We start from the raw sequence: 18721 nt of genomic DNA on the forward strand, positions 1-18721 counted from the left end.
AGGGCTGGCTGCATGCATGGCATTACGGGTCGGCCCGCCTTTCCAGAGTTCCTTTCCCCATGTCCTCAAACGTGTAGCCGCCATTTTAGGAAAAATTGTGATTAGTTACCATGAAGCGCAAGGAAATTCACATTCGTTGCGAATGAAATTTTTCCTGAAATTCGGATCGAATTCTACTTAGTCTGATTCGATTCACTTATCTCTAGTTGCAGGATACCTCCTTACCCCATGTCCTTTCTACTTAATATAACCCCAATACATATAAGGAAACACTCACTTAAACTGTTAACACAAGTACTAACTGCAGCCCGTTTCTGGAAGCGATCTGACCCCCCTAAAATCTTTGACCTATATGCTAAGGTGACAGAAGTCCGGCCCGTAGAGTATACGACCGCTATGTTTCAGAATAAAGTAGAATTATTCCATGTCATTTGGGATGTCTGGGACAATTATTGGGTCAATAGACAACACAGATGTGCCTAAGAGGAGTATGTAACCCCCTTCCCCTCATCCTGATGTGTCTTTGTCTTAGTCTTTCTGTTATATTCTCAATGAAACTAATGCTCAGACAGAATCCATTGTGGATCATACCCAGCCTTATATTAGATTTATATAGCTACTTCATTGGGATTTTTCTTTTAAAACAGTATGAGAACGTCTAATTGTTTCTTCTTTTTGATACCATCCCTTTTCAAATAGAATACGACAAGATATTGGCTTTTCACATTTGCTTTGACTTTCATTTGATTTACATTGCACATATCATCTGATGTACACTCACCTAAAGAATTATTAGGAACACCATACTAATACAGTGTTGGACCCCCCTGTGGCATTGATTCAACAAGGTGCTGATAGCATTCTTTAGAAATGTTGGCCCATATTGATAGGATAGCATCTTGCAGTTGGAGATTTGAGGGATGGACATCCAGGGCACGAAGCTCCCGTTCCACCACATCCCAAAGATGCTCTATTGGGTTGAGATTTGGTGACTGTGGGGGCCATTTTAGTACAGTGAACTCATTGTCATGTTCAAGAAACCAATTTGAAATGATTCGAGCTTTGTGACATGGTGCATTATCCTGCTGGAAGTAGCCATCAGAGGATGGATACATGTTCTCATTCTGTTTATGCCAAATTCGGACTCTACCATTTGAATGTCTCAACAGAAATCGAGACTCAGACCAGGCAACATTTTTCCAGTCTTTAACAGTCCAATTTTGGTGAGCTCGTGCAAATTGTAGCCTCTTTTTCCTATTTGTAGTGGAGATGAGTGGTACCCGGTGGCGTCTTCTGCTGTTGTAGCCCATCTGCCTCAAGGTTGTGCGTGTTGCGGCTTCACAAATGCTTTGCTGCATACCTCGGTTGTAACGAGTGGTTATTTCAGTCAACATTGCTCTTCTATCAGCTGAATCAGTCGGCCCATTCTCCTCTGACCTCTAGCATCCACAAGGCATTTTTGCCCACAGGACTGCCGCATACTGGATGTTTTTCCCTTTTCACACCATTCTTTGTAAACCCTAGAAATGGTTGTGCGTGAAAATCCAGTAACTGAGCAGATTGTGAAATACTCAGACCGGCACCAACAACCATTGCCACGCTCAAAATTGCTTAAATGACCTTTCTTTCCCATTCTGACATTCAGTTTGGAGTTCAGGAGATTGTCTTGACCAGGACCACACCCCTAAATGCATTGAAGCAACTGCATGTGATTGGTGACTAGATAATTGCATTAATGAGAAATAGAACAGGTGTCCTAATAATTCTTTAAGGTGAGTGTATATACTTGTTCTTTTGCTGAATACTTTGTATTTCCGCCTGTCCACTTTGATTTGTACAATTGTGTATAAGTTGAAATAGATTTGTAATGTTGTAGCTCAATAAAAATACAATTATAAAAAAAAGAAGACTGAGGGGAGACCTAATTAACATGTATAAATATATCAGGGGTCAGTACAGAGATCTATCCCATCATCTATTTATCCCCAGGACTGTGACAAGGGGACATCCTCTGCATCTGGAGGAAAGAAGGTTTGTACACAAACATAGAAGAGGATTCTTTACGGTAAGAGCAGTGAGACTATAACTCTCTGCATGAGGAGGTGGTGATGGTGAGTTCACTAAAAGAGTTTAAGAGGGGCCTGGATGTATTTCCAGAGCGTAATAATATTACAGGTTATAGCTACTAGAGAGGGGTCCGTTGATCCAGGGGGATATTCTGATTGCCTGATTGAAGTTGGGAAGGAATTTTGGCTTCTACCTCAGTTTTTTTTTTGCCTTCCTCTGGATCAACTTGCAGGATAACAGGCAGAACTGGATGGGCAAATGTCTTTTTTTGGCCTTATAAACTATGTTACTAACGAAAGTGAAAATAAGTGAATAGATTTAGAATATCTTAAAATAAAATGAATCAAATTGAACCTGAGCTCTAAGAGCATGCCTTAGCTCATAATACCTAAAATAATGAGGAAAGGAAGAGCTCCATTGTTCTTTAACCTCCTCAGCACCCTGTGTTTTTGTTTACTCCCTGCCTTCCCAGACCTAGGACTTTTTATTTTTCCTTTCATATAGCTATTATGAGGACTTGTTTTTTGCAGGACGAGTTGTTCTTTCTGATAATACTATTTAATATTGCATGTAATGTCGTCGGAATCGGGAAATAAAATTCCAAATGGGGTGGACTTGGGGAAAAAAAAAAAAAAATACAATTCCGGCACAGCTTTATGGGTTTTGTTTTTAAGGTGTTCCCTATGCGGCAAAACGGACCCATGCCCTTCATTCTCTTGGTCAGCATAATTAAAGCGATATCACATTTATATATAGTTTTTCTTGTGTTACTGAAAAAAAATATACAGTCAGGTCCATAAATATTGGGACATCAACAGAATTTTAACATTTTTGGCTCTCTGCACCACCACAATGGATTTAAATGAAACGAACAAGATGTGCTTTAACTGCAGACTGTCAGCTTTAATTGAGGGTATTTACAGCCAAATCAGGAGAACAGTGTAGGAATTACAACAGTTTGCATATGTGCCTCCCACTTGTTAAGGGGCCAAAAGTAATGGGACAATTGGCTTCTCAGCTGTTCCATGGCCAGGTGTGTTATTCCCTCATTATCCCAATTACAATGAGCAGATAAAAGGTCCAGAGTTTATTTCAAGTGTGCAATTTGCATTTGGAATCTGTTGCTGTCAACTCTCAAGATGAGATCCAAAGAGCCTGTCACTATCAGTGAAGCAAGCCATCATTTGGCTGAAAAAAAAGAAAAACAAACCTCATCAGAGAGATAGCAAAAACATTAGACGTGGCCAAAACAACTGTTTGGAACAGTCTTAAAAAGAAGGAACGCACCGGTAAGCTCAGCAACACCAAAAGACCCGGAAGACCACAGAAAACAACTGTGGTGGATGACTAAAGAATTATTTCCCTGTAAAGAAAAACACCCTTCACAACAGTTGGCCAGATCAAGAACACTCTCCAGGAGGTAGGTGTATGTGTGTCAAAGTCAACAATCAAGAGAATACTTCACCAGAGTGAATACAGAGGGTTACCACAAGATGTAAACCATTGGTGAGCCTCAAAAACAGGAAGGCCAGATTAGAGTTTGCCCAAACGACATCTAAAAAAGCCTTCACAGTTCTGGAAACAACATCCTATGGACAGATGAGACCAAGATCAACTTGTACCAGAATGATGGAAGAGAAGAGTATGGAGAAGAAATGGAACTGCTTATGATCCTAAGCATATCACCTCATCAGTGAAGCATGGTGGTGGTAGTGTCATGGCTGTGGGCATGTATGGCTGCCAATAGAACTGGTTTTCTTGTATTTATAGATGATGTGACTGCTGACAAAAGCGTGTCAAAGTGTTTCGGGCAATATTATCTGCTCATATTCAGCCAAATGCTTCAGAACTCATTGGACAGCGCTTCACAGTGCAGATGACATTGACCCAAAGCATACTGCAAAAAGCAACCAAAGAGTTTTTTAAGGGAAAGAAGTGGAATGTTATGCAATGGCCAAGTCAATCACCTGACCTGAATCCGATTGAGCATGCATTTCACTTGCTGAAGACAAACTGAAGGGAAAATGCCCCAAGAACAAGCAGGAACTGAAGACAGTTGCAGTAGAGGCCTGGCAGAGCATCACCAGGGATGAAACCCAGCGTCTGGTGATGTCTATGCGTTCCAGACTTCAGGCTGTAATTGACTGCAAAGATTGCAACAAGTAATTAAAAAGTGAAAGTTTGATTTATGATTAATAATGTGTCCCATTACTTTGGTCCCTTAACAAGTGGGAGGCACATATGCAACTGTTGTAATTCCTACACCGTTCACCCGATTTTGATGTAAATACCCTCAAATTAAAGCTGACAGTCTGCAGTTAAAGCACATCTTGTTCGTTTCATTTCAAATCCATTGTGGTGGTGTATAGAGCCAAAAATGTTAGAATTCTGTCGATGTCCCAATATTTATGGACCTGACTGTATATTTTCATCGCCACATTCTGACTGCCATACCTTTTTTTATAGTTATGTCAACAGAGCAGTGTGGAGGCTCATTTTTTGCAGGATGATCAGTGCTTTTTTATTGATACCACTTTGGAGTATGTGCGACTTTATGATCACTTTTTATTCAATTGTTTTAGAGAGGTGAAGAGACGAAAAAATGGTAAATCAGCCATTTTGTTTGTTTTTAGTTTGCCATATGGGATATTTTGGTATTTTTATAGTACGGGCATCTTGGGACATAACTATGAGTGTGAATTTTTTATTGGAAGGGGTGTTATTTGAATTTTTATATATTTAAAACATTTTATTTTTTACTTCACCCTAGATGACTATCATAAGCCATCATTAGATTGCTTCTACAATACAATGCATTTAATTGCCATTGAAGTTCATTGCAGATTCCTGCAATCTTTATCTCTTAGAAATAGCAGATGCGAGAGAGACATTTTTGAACGTTTACCCCTCAATATTAAAGAGAACCTGTCACCAAAAAATGCAATGCAATATGAAAGCACCATGTTATAGAGCAGGAGAAGCAGATTAGAAAGATATCAATAAGCACACTTTTTCCAGCTCACCTTGTATCTGGCCTTTCTGCCCGTATTCAGGAACCTTTGGGTGAGTCCCCAGGTACGGTAAAGTAGAAAATAGTAGAAAAACGGCTCCAGAAAGCAATTTTGGTCCTCTTAAAAACTTCTCCTTTAATTCATAATATTCAACAGCAGATACAGTCACTTCATATGTAGTGCTCGTTTACGCGTTTCAGACAATATGTCCTTGATCGTAACATGGTATCATGGTGGAAAGCATGGTTTAAATGTTACACTTGTCCCACCTCCCTGCAAGGGGGGGGGGGAGGGGGGGAGATCCTTCATTGGTTAATCCACCATGGTAACACCTGTTATCCATTTGCATATTGGATTTCATGTTTCCTTCACACTGGGATTTCATCCTACGCCCTATTAACCTCTGCCACTCTTGTTCCTCTACATAACACATTAAGGGCTTGACATGCACAAATTAGTGCATGGTCAGGACCAGAAAACGCAAAGTGTGAACGGCTACATGTTACATAAATAAAATCACTGGTAATAACAACCCACATTCGGTTTGTCACCACATTATATTTAACTACATTGGGACATGACATGAATGTTTCAATGCTGGATCCATAACATATTGCAGTCATTGCTATATATACATTAATTCCTTCTTCAGGTTCAGGCCCGCAGGAACCCTCGTGTTTAACCTAAAAATCCAATATGCTTCAAGGAGAAGTTTTTGACGAAAATCTCCTCCGCGTAGGGGTGCATTCACTTTTTCTATCCAATAGGCACAAAAAGATCTAGTTCGGCGGGCGTGAACCTGAACAAAGTGTTTGGCCGCATTAGAGATATTTATCAGAGCGGCGTTAGCAATATAATTGAGGTGTTCTAATACCCTATTTTTTTATTTTCGTGTGGTACTTCCCACATACATGAGATCACACTCAGTACATACAATAACGTACACCACGCCCCTGGTATTGCAGTTAATATAGCTTTTTATAGCAAAACTAAGGGAGTGATCAAAGTTGTCAAAATGCTTTTTGGGGACAACATAACTGCGAGTCTTGCATGGGTTGCCACCACATTTAGTAAAACCAATGTAACTCAGCCAATTGCCCCCCCCCATTTTTGACACCTATTCTTGACTAAAAGAGGGATGGAGAAAGGGAATTAGACAGGGTGGGAGCCCTTCTTGGAACCACATGGCATAGAGACTTCAATGCATCATATAAAATCTGGTCATCATATAGAATTGGTAAACATTTATTCAATATGTTGCGAATTTTATTAAATTGTTTTCTATATGTGAGTACCAAAGTAGGCTTTCCACCCTGCTTTCCACCCTGCTTTACACTTCCACGTTTCTCCATTACCTTTTGGGAACTCTTCCTAAATTTGTCATTATTTCCAAACAGCATATTGAATCTTGTTTTCTGCATTGCTATACATTTGCCTCTGGACAGCATCCAGTCTGAATAATTCCTGTTTTTTAATCTACTGTCTATCAAAACACATTCATCCTTGAATGTAGATATAGAGCTGCAATTCCTCATGGCACGGATGTATTCCCCCACAGAGATTGCTTTGATGACATGGAGTGTGTGGTGGCTTTTGGCATTAAGAATGGAGTTGCCAGCTGATTCTTTCCTGAAGGTTCGTGTACCTACTACCTCATTTGGATGGCCACTTAACGTCAGATCCAAAAAGTTAATATCTGTGGTTTCCATGTGACATGTAAACCAGAGATTATAATCATTGTTGTTAAGGTAACTCTGGAGGTCCGGGACGACAGACACATGAAAGGCAAAGCTCCTAAAGTCAGTTTTTCATCAGAGGTTGATGTCTCAGACAACCTGGAGACCACACAGGAATCGAGAGGATGCGACTTTCTCCTCCTCAAATCTGGACAATGCTGGTGCAAAGGCATCATATTACAAAAAAAGCAGAAGCATTAGAAATACCAGCGCAGTTGAGAATGTGGCAAAAAACGAAATAAAAGATCAGGAAGAAAACACAAGAAAGCCGCATCAGAGATAGACATCTACAGCCCTGTAAAGTACTATTGGTACAAGGAGGAGGCGTTATCAGTTACTGACAGCTATCTCTGTAGGCACACAATGCCATCACTGATAACTCCTCCTCCCTGTACCGATGCTGTTCACAGAAGGTAGAAAATGCAGAACTATAAATTTATAAATTACCAGGTTTTCCTGAATCTTTTCCCACTGAACTATATATCAATCCGCTCAGCTTCTCCTGCTCTATAACATGGTGCTGTCAGATTGTATTGAATTTTTTTGTGAAAGATCATTTTTAAATCAGATAATGCATCAACCGTGTTTATGAGGGATCCACAATGGGTGATTTACACAATTATAACAGTTAAGGGAGTACAACCATTTAACATAATGCCTCGGGAAGCAAAGGATAGCATGAGACATCGCCAAAGCTTAATTTTCTCCCTCAGTCTGTGGATTAAGGGGACTATAATCACATGAATATAATCACTTTTCGACACTACCCCCCTAAATACTTAAATGTAGCATTATCTCAAATTATCTCCAAAGTGGAGTCTTGAGTCAGAATGCCAGCATCTAAAGGCAAAATCCCCCCCCTCCAAAAAAATCACCAAACCTCTGAAAAATAATAAGTAGCAAAGCATGACTGGTATTTTCAACAAAAACAGCAATATTATTAGCGTAAAGTGAGTTTACAGTCACCAGTCCTATACCTAAATCCCGATAATATCATTTCTAATTGACAAAGCCTATAGCAAGGGTGAAAAGCAAAAGGGAAATCTGACACCCCTGATGTGTCCCCCTGAATAGCTTAAATGGACTCAATATCTCACTAACCATACAGTGTAATTCTGGTCCAAGTATTGGAATAAAGAAGCTTCACCCAAGAAACAACGTTATCACCACATCTAAATCTCTTCTAGACTTCCCTCAAATCGTCCAACTTAATAGAGTCAAAGGTCTATAAGGCATCTAGGGAAATAACGGAGCACTCGCCAAGATTGGTTGAATCACCTGGAAATATATATATATATATAAAAAAAAAAAAAAAAAAGTTCTCAACTGGTCACAGCAGCAGCTGCTTCATTCACTTCTATGAGAGTTCCAGAGATGATAGAGCATTGTACCTGGCCATTTCAGAAGTAATATTAGTGTTGAGCGAAGCATCCGAAGCATATTACCATGTTTAATGGCCGTTAGACAAGTGCACTTCTGTCTAAGCGAACATTACAAACGGTCCCATTGATAGATAGGCTGAATAGAGTTTTAACCTTGCAATTTGTGACAAATTCCTTGTCAAACTTCGGCAAAGCTTTTTTTCAAAACTTCGATCATCTCTAAATACTATATTGTAATACTATATTGTGATTTTCATGTACAATCCTTCCATCCGCTAAGTAACAGTTACTGTTTTCTTTTGATTGATAGAGATGAACAATTTTCAAAAATTCGATTCAATCTGAATTTGACGAAGCGCATTAAAAATCAGCTATTTCCCGTCTGCAGCGGGGTGTATATCGGTATACATCACTGTGCATTGCAGAAACATGCATAGCTAGTCCGCTGTGGTAGTGAGAAAGTTGTTGTGTATCAGTATGAGAGGCAGTTGACAGGCGTCACTCGTCACGCGAATCAGTTCACACTTCACTTATTAGGTCAGTAACGGCCCAAACTGACCAAGTAAGGTACAAAGGTTGAACCCCTTAAAGAAAAACGCTGTGCATGTAAAGCGGGGGATGCATTGCCAGAATTGCTCCAGAGCAGTGCGTGCCCCATCACTGCAGGGGTCCGTCGGCAGTCCCTGGTAGCCAGGCCCCTGCTGTATCCGCTGACATCGCTGTTTACAGCAATGCCGGCAGATTAACCCCTTCTATGCCACAGTCGCGCTGACCGCGACATAGAAGTTGTTACCGGCTGGTGAGGGAGCGCATTGAGTCCCTGCGCTGCTGTGGTGGTGATTCGATGTGTCAGAAGGCAGCCCGATGCCATGCAGAGGCTGCCCAATGCCTTGCACGGCATCAGGACCTGCCTTCTATGGGTGCCGAGGAGATCCAGCCTCAGGCTGGGTCTCCTAGGCAACCTGTTAGTGTCATACACTAACAGGCAATGCATTACAATACAGATGTATTGTAATGCATTGCAAATGGGATCAGACCCCCAAAAGTTGAAGTCCCAGAGTGGGACAGAAATAAAAAAAACACACCCCTTTCCCCGATTTTATAATATAAAAAAATAAAATAAAATAAATCACACATTAAGTATCGTCGCGTCCCTAACGACAGTCTTTATAACTATATCACATGATCCACCCAGTCCGATAGACACCATAAAAAATAACAAGTGTAAAAAAGCAATTTTTGGCACCTTACATCACTAAAAGTGCAACACCAAGCGATAAAAAAAAATAGTACCAATCTAACAGTCACCTCATCCTACAAAAAATGAGCCCCTACATAGGACAATAAACTATGGAGACCCTAAAAAAAAATTTTTGTGTTAAATGTAAAAAAAAAAAAAAAAAAAAAAAAAAGGTAAAAAAAAAGGATACATATTAGGTATTGCCACGTCCATAACAACCTGCTGTATAAAAATACTACATGACCTAACCCCTCAGGTGAACACCGAAAAAAAAACCTTACATCACAAAAAGTATAATAGCAAGCGATCAAAAAGTCATATGCACCCCAAAATTGTACCAATCAAACCATCTTCTCATCCCGCAAAAAAGATACCCTACCTAAGAGAATCGCCCAAAAAGTAAAAATAAAACTATGGCTCTCAGATTATGGCGACACTAAAATGATTTTTGAAAAATAAAAATAAAATATAAAAATCATGTTTTCGTGTATAAAACTCAAATAAAAAGTATACATATTCGTTATCGCCGCGTCCGTAACAACCCTCTCTATAAAAATATCACATGATTTAAACCCTCAGGTGAACACCATAAAAAAAAAAAAGAAAAAAAAAGAAACGGATGTCAAAAAGCCATTTTGTGCCCTTACATCACAAACTGTAATAGCTAGCGATAAAAAAAGTCATATGCACCCCAAAATTGTACCAGTCATCTCATACTGAAAAAAAAATTAGCCCCTACATAAGACAGTCACCCAAAAAATAAACTATAGCTTTCAGAATATGGAGACACAAAAAAAAAAAAAAAAAAATGCTTTATTATGTAAAACCACCAACCAAATCATATAGCTAATGAGCTAACCTGTCAGATGAACGTTGTAAATAAAAAAAACATAAAAACAGTGCCAAAACAGCTTTTTGTTACCTTGCCTCACAAAAAAAGTGTAATATAGAGCGACCAAAAATCATCTGTACCCTAAAATACTACCACTAAACAGGCCACCTTATTCCATAGTTTCCAAAATGGGGTCACTTTTTTGTAGTTTCTACTCTAAGGGTGAATCAGGGGGTCTTCAAATGTAACATGGCAAGTTAAAATTATCCCAGTGAAATTTCTTGGCGTTCCTTTCCTTCTGCGCCCTGCTGTGTGGCCATACAGCAGTTTATGACCACATATGGGGTGTTTCTGTAAACTACAGAATCAGGGCAATAAATATTGAGTTTTGTTTGGCTGTTAACCTTTGCTTTGTTAGGCTACTTTCACACCAGCGTTTCGGTGTCCGCCTGTGAGACCCGTTTCAAGGATCTCACAAGCGGCCCCAAACGGATCAGTTTAGCCCCAATGCATTCTGAATGGATGCAGATCCGTTCAGAATGCATCAGTTTGGCATTACACTCTGGAGGCGGACACTAAAACGCTGCTTGCAGCGTTTTGGTGTCTGCCTGGCCGTGCAGAGCCAAACGGATCAGTCTTGACTTACAATGTAAGTCAATGGGGACGGATCCGTTTGTCATTGACACAATATGGTGCAATTGCAAACAGATCCGTCCCCCATTGACTTTCAATGTAAAGTCAGGACGGATCCGTCTAACAATTAGACTTAGACTTTTTTTTAACATAGAATGCTAACTGATCCGTTCTGAACGGATACCATAGTTTCCATTTATAGGTGCGGATCCGTCTGTGCAGATACCAGACGGATCCGCAACTAACGCAGGTGTGAAAGTAGCCTTAGCAGAAAAAAAAATATTAAAACTGAAAATCTGCCAAAAAAGTGAAATTGTGACATTTCATCTCCATTTTCCATTAATTCTTGTGGACCACCTAAAGGGTTAACAATGTTTGTAAAATCAGTTTTTAATACCTTGAGGGGTGTAGTTTCTAAAATTGGGTCATTTTTGGGTGGTTTCTATTATGTAAGCCTCACAAAGTGACTTCAGAGCTGAACTGGTCCTAAAAGTGTGTTTTGGATTTTCTTCTAAAACTTCTAAGCCTTCCAACATCCCCAAAAACTAAAATGGCATTCACAAAATGATCCAAACATAAAGTAGACATATGGGAAATGTAAAGTAATAACTATTATATGAGGTATCACTATCTGTTTTAAAAGCAGAGAAATTGAAATTTACTAATTTTTCCAAATTTTTGGTAAATTTGGTATTTTTTCATAATCAAAAAAAGAAATATTTTGATTCAAATTTACTACTGTCGTGAAGTACAATATGTGACAAGAAAATCTCAGAATGGCTTGGATAAGTAAAAGCGTTTTAAAGTTATCACCACATTACTTTGCAAAAATCAGACTGGTCCTTAAGGGGTTAAAGGACTTAATCGTGCAGTGGTCCAAGATTGTACTACAGTGTGAAAGGCAGCACTCCTTTTACACTGTCTGCTGAATTCCACAGATTGCTAGAGAACCAGTTCTGTTACGTGCCAATACAAGTAGTGGGCCTATGACAAAGTGGAGAGGTGTCAGCAGTGGAGAGGTGTCAGCAGTAAGTTTGTGTTGACGTCAGTTTTTTTTTACCTTCTTCTGATTGGTCACAAGAACAACCCAAAAAAAACGGATCCTGTCTTTTGAGCATCCGCCTAACGCGCCTACTTTGGTAAGTAATTGATCAGCATTGATAATTCCCAAAAAACAGGAGTGAGTCCCAAACAGAGATGACACGCGATAGGAATATTTGCATGTCTTCTGTGTTTTGTACCCACTCCTGATTTTGGCTACCAAATCACAAGCAAATCTTGATGCAAAATACTCACCGTGTGACAGAGGCCCTATGGATGTTCCAAAGACGGGATCCATTGTGTTTTCATTTTTCGGTTCTTTTGATAGGGCACGTGCGTGCGGGCCACTCCAGCGCCGAACAAGTATGGCGCTGGTAGTGAAAGGGTTAAAAGCTGTTAATATCCACTTTTAGTTCTCTTTCTACACATCGTAAAACTAAACTGGAGCACCAGACTACCGATAATTACATCTAGCACACTACATTCTAAACCTAGTGTATGGGTAGTTTGTGGTATGCACTTTTGAATGCCAAAATATGTGATATCTGAGCTGCCAAAATGTGATATCTGAGCTCCCACAATGCACTGGTAACTAGAGTCTGTATTCTGCAAGGGCTATTCCTTTGGTGCGTGGAATATTCACTATACCACAGTCAGTATAGAAAAGAGAATGCTACAAGCTATATCAATACTAAAAGTAATTTAATTACATTTCCGAGATGATCAAGATATAAAAACACAACCATACTTTTTATATTATTTTTTTATTTATAAAATTTAACTGTATCCTAATTGAATAAGTAGGCCTGATCCACAATTAGGGTGAGACAGGGGATGAATTATAGTGACTCCACACATCTGGTCCCGTTTTACCACTTATCAGTTTAACACCAGGTTTTTGGGTTCAAAGACCAGCCCAGCAACTTGAATGCAGAACATACAGTAGAGCCAAAGAGACCGAACAGAGCGATAGATCCAATGGCTCCTCTAGCACGTTTCTTTGGATCTAACCAGGGAGAAAAAAAAAAGATATATATATATATTAGTCAATCATTAATGAAGGGTCTAAATCAGGGATGCCCAACCTGCGTCCTTCCAGCTTTCGTAAAACTACAACTCCCACCATAGCTCTAGGCTGTCTTGGCATGATGGGAGTTGTAGTTTTGCAACAGCTGGAGGGGCGCAGGTTGAGCATCCCTGGTCTACATGATTGTACAAAGTATCTCCACTATAATACCAACATAGTGACTATGAATCAGCTCTGGCACTTTGCATATATACAGAAACACGTGTCCATACAGGTAGCCAGCGCTGACCAAACACAGAAGACATCAGCTGACAGATGAACATTCATGTCGATCTGTTCTCAGACTGTTTATTCAATAGGAGACAGTGTGACCAGCAGCTGCCAGACACTTCTAACAATTTGTTACCTTCCAGCACAGCAAACTATCCTGGCATGTGGAAACATGCCCAATCCTTTTTTTCTCACCATTAGGTGCCAGTCGAGAAGCCCCCACTTTACAGGTCTGATAATCAAGTGATCTGCTGACACTATCTGTATGATCAGCTATAAAGGGGTCATCTCAACTCAGACATCGGAGGCATATCGCTAGGATATGCCACCAATTTCAGACAGGTTTGGGTCCCCAGAGGTGGAACCTGAACCTATCTGACTTGTCGCATATCCTAGCGATATGCCACAAATGTCTGAGGTGAGACAACCCCTTTGAGCACCATCCTTCCTTGCCAGAGGGAAGCATACTTACCTGGTCCTCAACACTGTTCCAGCTACCTGCACTTCAACTTCTGGAGTGGACAGGGGTCATATGTGCCGCTGCAGCAGCAATGTGTCTCCAAAGCGGAAAAGGACTCAGGGCGGCAGACTGAATGAGTTGGAGACAAGTGAAGGGGGGCAGGTAAATAGACTTCCTTACACAGGTGCAGTGAGGCTGCCCAAAAGGGATTCAAAGTTGGACAAACCCTGTATCCCTCTTAGAGCTAGGCCAATTTTTATTTATTCCGATCCACCTTCCAATAACCATAACTTTTTATGTTAATGGACGTTAACCTTTGGCATTCATCTTCTGATCCTCGCACTGTTTACATTTGGCTGGCCCTGGTCAAATGCACCACTTCAGCCAGTCATTTGGTGAAGGGGTGCATGTGACCATGCACAGCCAGATGTAAACAGTGCGAGGATCAGAAGATGGACACAGTGGGGGTAGCACAGAAGAACGGAGCAGGCAAGAATGAATCTTCTGTTTTAGGGGGTACGACGTGGGCACTAGGGCTGAAACGATTACTTGATTAAATCCAGAAATGCGACAAAAAAATCCTCAAAGCAAAATTTTTTCGTTTGTGCCATGTGACCACGGAGCGGGAGAAAAGCGTTTGCTATTACTAGGGGTGCACCGAAATTCCGGCAGCCGAAAATATCGGCCGAAAATGCACCTAATCCACTTCGGCCGATATTGTTACATATCGGCCGAAAATATGGGGTGTGGGATTTGTCACCCACCATCTGCGGGCGGGCGGTTTACTTTGTCACTGCATCTTTATTTTACCTTACAATCGTGACGCTCCAGTAACTAACAACTCTGCAGGCAGAGCGGAGGCCGGCGTAACGTCACTTACTCACGTGACGCGCCTGCTCCGCCTCCTTCATTCATAAAGTGGGCGGAGCAGGTGCGTCACGTGAGTAAGTGACGTTACGCCGCCCTCCGCTCTGCCTGCAGAGTTGTTACCGGAGCGTCACGATTGTAAGGTAAAAAAGATGCAGTGAGTGATGCTGTGAGCAGCAGGGCTGGGGCTGTTATGGGTAGGGGGGATCGGTCTATGGCACTGCTATGGGGAGGGGGGATCTGTGCACTGTTATGGGGAAAGGGATCTGTGCACTGTTATGCCCATAACAGTGCACATATCCCCTTTCCATAACAGCGCCACCCACAGATCCCCCTCTCCATAACAGCGCCGTGCACAGATCCCCCTCTCCATAACAGCGCCGTGCACAGATCCCCCTCTCCATAACAGCGCCACCCACAGATCCCCCTCTCCATAACAGCGCCACCCACAGATCCCCCTCTCCATAACAGCGCCACCCACAGATGAATTTCATTCATGAAAAATAATTATTAAAAAAATCATTAAAAAAAAAGTATTTTAAAAGTATTTGGGCAAAAAGGCAGTTTCGGTTTCGGTTTTCGGTCAAGGGCATCCTGAATTTTCGGTTTCGGACCAGAATTTTCATTTCGGTGCACCCCTAGCTATTACTCACCTGCCGACACCTCGCTGCACTTTCTTCCTGACACTACGTCAGGTCAGTGCACTTCTTTATAGATGAGCAGCTAACCGCATTCACACGTGTGTTCATGCGTGTTTGAGGTTTTCACGGCTGAAGAACACAGTCACTATGGCAGATAACGGCAGAACATATGGCTCCAGTGTGCACAGCGCCCGGCACAGTCCTGTACCAGCAGCTGCTCGCCCATGTGTCCTCTGTCACGGGTCACGTTACCCAGAATGCACTGCCATGGCTTCCCTCTTTCCACAGTTCCTTGCGATAGCCCGTTCAGCCACTGCACGCCGATTATCTGCGGAGAACCAGGCTCAGTGTGAGTTACCCAGAGCAGCACTCCATGCTCAGTGGGGGGCAAGCTGATGGCACTAGGGTGGGGGGAGAGCTGATGGCACTGGGGGGGGGGGGGGGGGGGGAACTGATGCACTTGGGCTGATCGCACAGGGGGGAACAAAGGGTTTTGGGGACTGATGGCAGGGGGTCTGAGTTTTTATAACGGAAAACAGTATTAGTTCATTTTTTCTTATTAGATTACTCGATTAATCGTAAAAAATAAATCAATAGAATACTCAATTTCTAAAATAATTGTTTACTGCAGCCCTAGTGGGCACTTCATAAATTAATGGAAAACCCCTTTAAATGTTTTATTGTATTGTAGTCAACTTATAACACGTTTCGGCTCCCATTCACACTGAGCCGAGTCACAAGTTGACTATTATGCAATAAAGCATTGAAGATTATTTGCGATATTGAGTGCAAAGCCTTTTCCATTAACTGCACTCTGGGATTGCAATCCGTGGAAATAGACATTGATACAAAAAAAAAGTACTGGGCTGTTTCTGTAAACTGAGGCATTTGTAATCAATATTGGAGATTTGTTTTGCTGTTCACCCTTGCTGTGTTACAACAAATGGATTAGGCCGAATGCACATGGCCGTGTTCCGCGGCCGAGAGCGGTCCGTGGTATGCCGGCCTGGATTCCTGCTGACAGCAGGAGCGCACGGCGTCATTGGTTGCTATGACGCCGTGCGCTTGATGCCGCCGTTACACTACAGTAATACACTCGTATGATCTATACGAGTGTATTACTGTACAGCAGCGGCGGCATGAAGCGCACGGTGTCATAGCAACCAATGGTGCCGTGCGCTCCTGCTGTCAGCAGGAATCCAGGCCGGCATACCACAGACCGCTCTCGGCCGCGGAACACGGCCATGTGCATTCGGCTGTAAAATGGAAAAGCTGAACACATTTTTATTTTATTTTTTTACATTTCATCTCCATTTTCCTTTAATTTCTGCAATACACCTAAAGGTTTGACAAAGTTTCAAATAGGGTTGCACCGGGTATCGAAGTATCGGTACCCAATCGATACGATACCAGGTCTTACCATTTACCGATACTAGGCTGCATTGCTAGTCTCAATTAAACAACATGGCATGCGCCGCTCTCAGCGCACACCATATTCTCTTCACTAGCACAGTGAAGGAGTCCCTCCCTCTCTCCCCACTGTGACGCGGCTGCCCCTGCCACCAATGGGGAGATGGAGGGGAGGGGCTGTGGCAACTGCACCACCAATGAATGTAAAACACATTAATTCAAGTATAGGCAGCAGTATCACATACCCAGCCTCAATAAAAGGGCATGCAAATCCGCCCAACTGCAGCAATTAACCCCTCAGGTGCCACACCTGAGGGGTTAATTGGCGTAGTTCGGCAGATCGCATGCCCTATTATTAAGGCCGGGTGCGGGGTATGTGATATCGCTGTCAGCAGCCGCTGCCTCCTATACTTGAATTAATGTATTAATTACATTCATTGCTTCGCCCCACCCTAGTATTATAAATTATAGCCAGTGCACCACCCCCCGTCCCCCAGTATTCGTATCATTGGTGGCGCAATGGCCACAGGCGCACCCCCACATTGTTATAATCATTGGTGGCAGTGGCCACAGGGTCCCCTCTTCATTGGTGGCAGTTCCGATCGGAGACCCAGCAGTGTACAGTCGTGGCCAAAGGTTTTGAGAATGACACAATTAGTTTTCACAAAGTTTGCTGCTAAACTGCTTTTTGATCTTTGTTTCAGTTGTTTCTGTGATGTAGTGAAATATAATTACACGCACTTCATACGTTTCAAAGGCTTTTATCGACAATTACATGACATTTATGCAAAGAGTCAGTATTTGCAGTGTTGGCCCTAATTTTTTAGGACCTCTGCAATTCGACTGGGCATGCTCTCAATCAACTTCTGGGCCAATTCCTGACTGATAGCAACCCAGTCTTTCATAATCACTTCTTGGAGTTTGTCAGAATTAGTGGGTTTTTGTTTGTCCACCTGCCTCTTGAGGATTGACCACAAGTTCTCAATGGGATTAAGATCTGGGGAGTTTCCAGGCCATGGACACAAAATGTCAACGTTTTGGTCCCCGAGCCACTTAGTTATCACTTTTGCCTTATGGCACGGTGCTCCATCGTGCTGGAAAATGCATTGTTCTTCACCAAACTGTTGTTGGAAGAAGTTGCTGTTGGAGGGTGTTTTGGTACCATTCTTTATTCATGGCTGTGTTTTTGGGCAAAATGGTGAAGTGAGCCCACTCCCTTGGATGAGAAGCAACCCCACACATGAATGGTCTCAGGATGCTTTACTGTTGGCATGACACAGGACTGATGGTAGCGCTCACCTTTTCTTCTCCGGACAAGGCTTTTTCCTGATGCCCCAAACAATCAGAAAGAGGCTTCATCGGAGAATATGACTTTGCCCCAGTCCTCAGCAGTCCATTCACCATATTTTCTGCAGAAGATCAATCTGTCCCTGATGTTTTTTTTGGAGAGAAGTGGCTTCTTTGCTGCCCTTCTTGACACCAGGCCATCTTCCAAAAGTCTTCGCCTCACTGTAAGTGCAGATGCGCTCACACCTGCCTGCTGCCATTCCTGAGCAAGCTCTGCACTGGTGGCACTCCGATCCCGCAGCTGAATCCTCTTTAGGACACGATCCTGGCGCTTGCTGGACTTTCTTGGACGCCCTGAAGCCTTCTTAACAAGAATTGAACCTCTTTCCTTGAAGTTCTTGATGATCCTATAAATTGTTGATTGAGGTGCAATCTTAGTAGCCACAATATCCTTGCCTGTGAAGCCATTTTTATGCAACGCAATGATGGCTGCACGCGTTTCTTTGCAGGTCAACATGGTTAACAATGGAAGAACAATGATTTCAAGCATCACCCTCCTTTTAACAGGTCAAGTCTGCCATTTTAACCCAATCAGCCTGACATAATGATCTCCAGCCTTGTGCTCGTCAACATTCTCACCTGAGTTAACAAGACGATTACTGAAATGATCTCAGCAGGTCCTTTAATGACAGCAATGAAATGCAGTGGAAAGGTTTTTTTGGGATTAAGTTAATTTTCATGGCTAAGAAGGACTATGCATTTCATCTGATCACTCTTCATAACATTCTGGAGTATATGCAAATCGCTATTTTAAAAA

At 42.0% G+C, this 18721-nt stretch overlaps 1 protein-coding gene across 3 annotated transcripts in view; it reads right to left on the bottom strand.

The window, feature by feature from the left end:
• Nucleotides 1–12688: 12688 nt before the first annotated feature.
• Nucleotides 12689–18721, bottom strand: part of MGST3 (microsomal glutathione S-transferase 3) — a 150075-nt gene continuing 144042 nt past the window's right edge. For all 3 annotated transcript variants that reach the window (XM_040408032.1, XM_040408030.1, XM_040408029.1), the window contains exon 6: nt 12689–12948. In XM_040408032.1, the coding sequence (XP_040263966.1) occupies nt 12827–12948 (122 nt within the window). In that variant the 3' untranslated portion in view covers nt 12689–12826. The remainder of the gene's footprint in view (nt 12949–18721) is intronic.

Source organism: Bufo bufo, chromosome 9 (assembly GCF_905171765.1).
Source record: "Bufo bufo chromosome 9, aBufBuf1.1, whole genome shotgun sequence".
NCBI classification, from domain to species: Eukaryota; Metazoa; Chordata; class Amphibia; order Anura; family Bufonidae; genus Bufo; species Bufo bufo.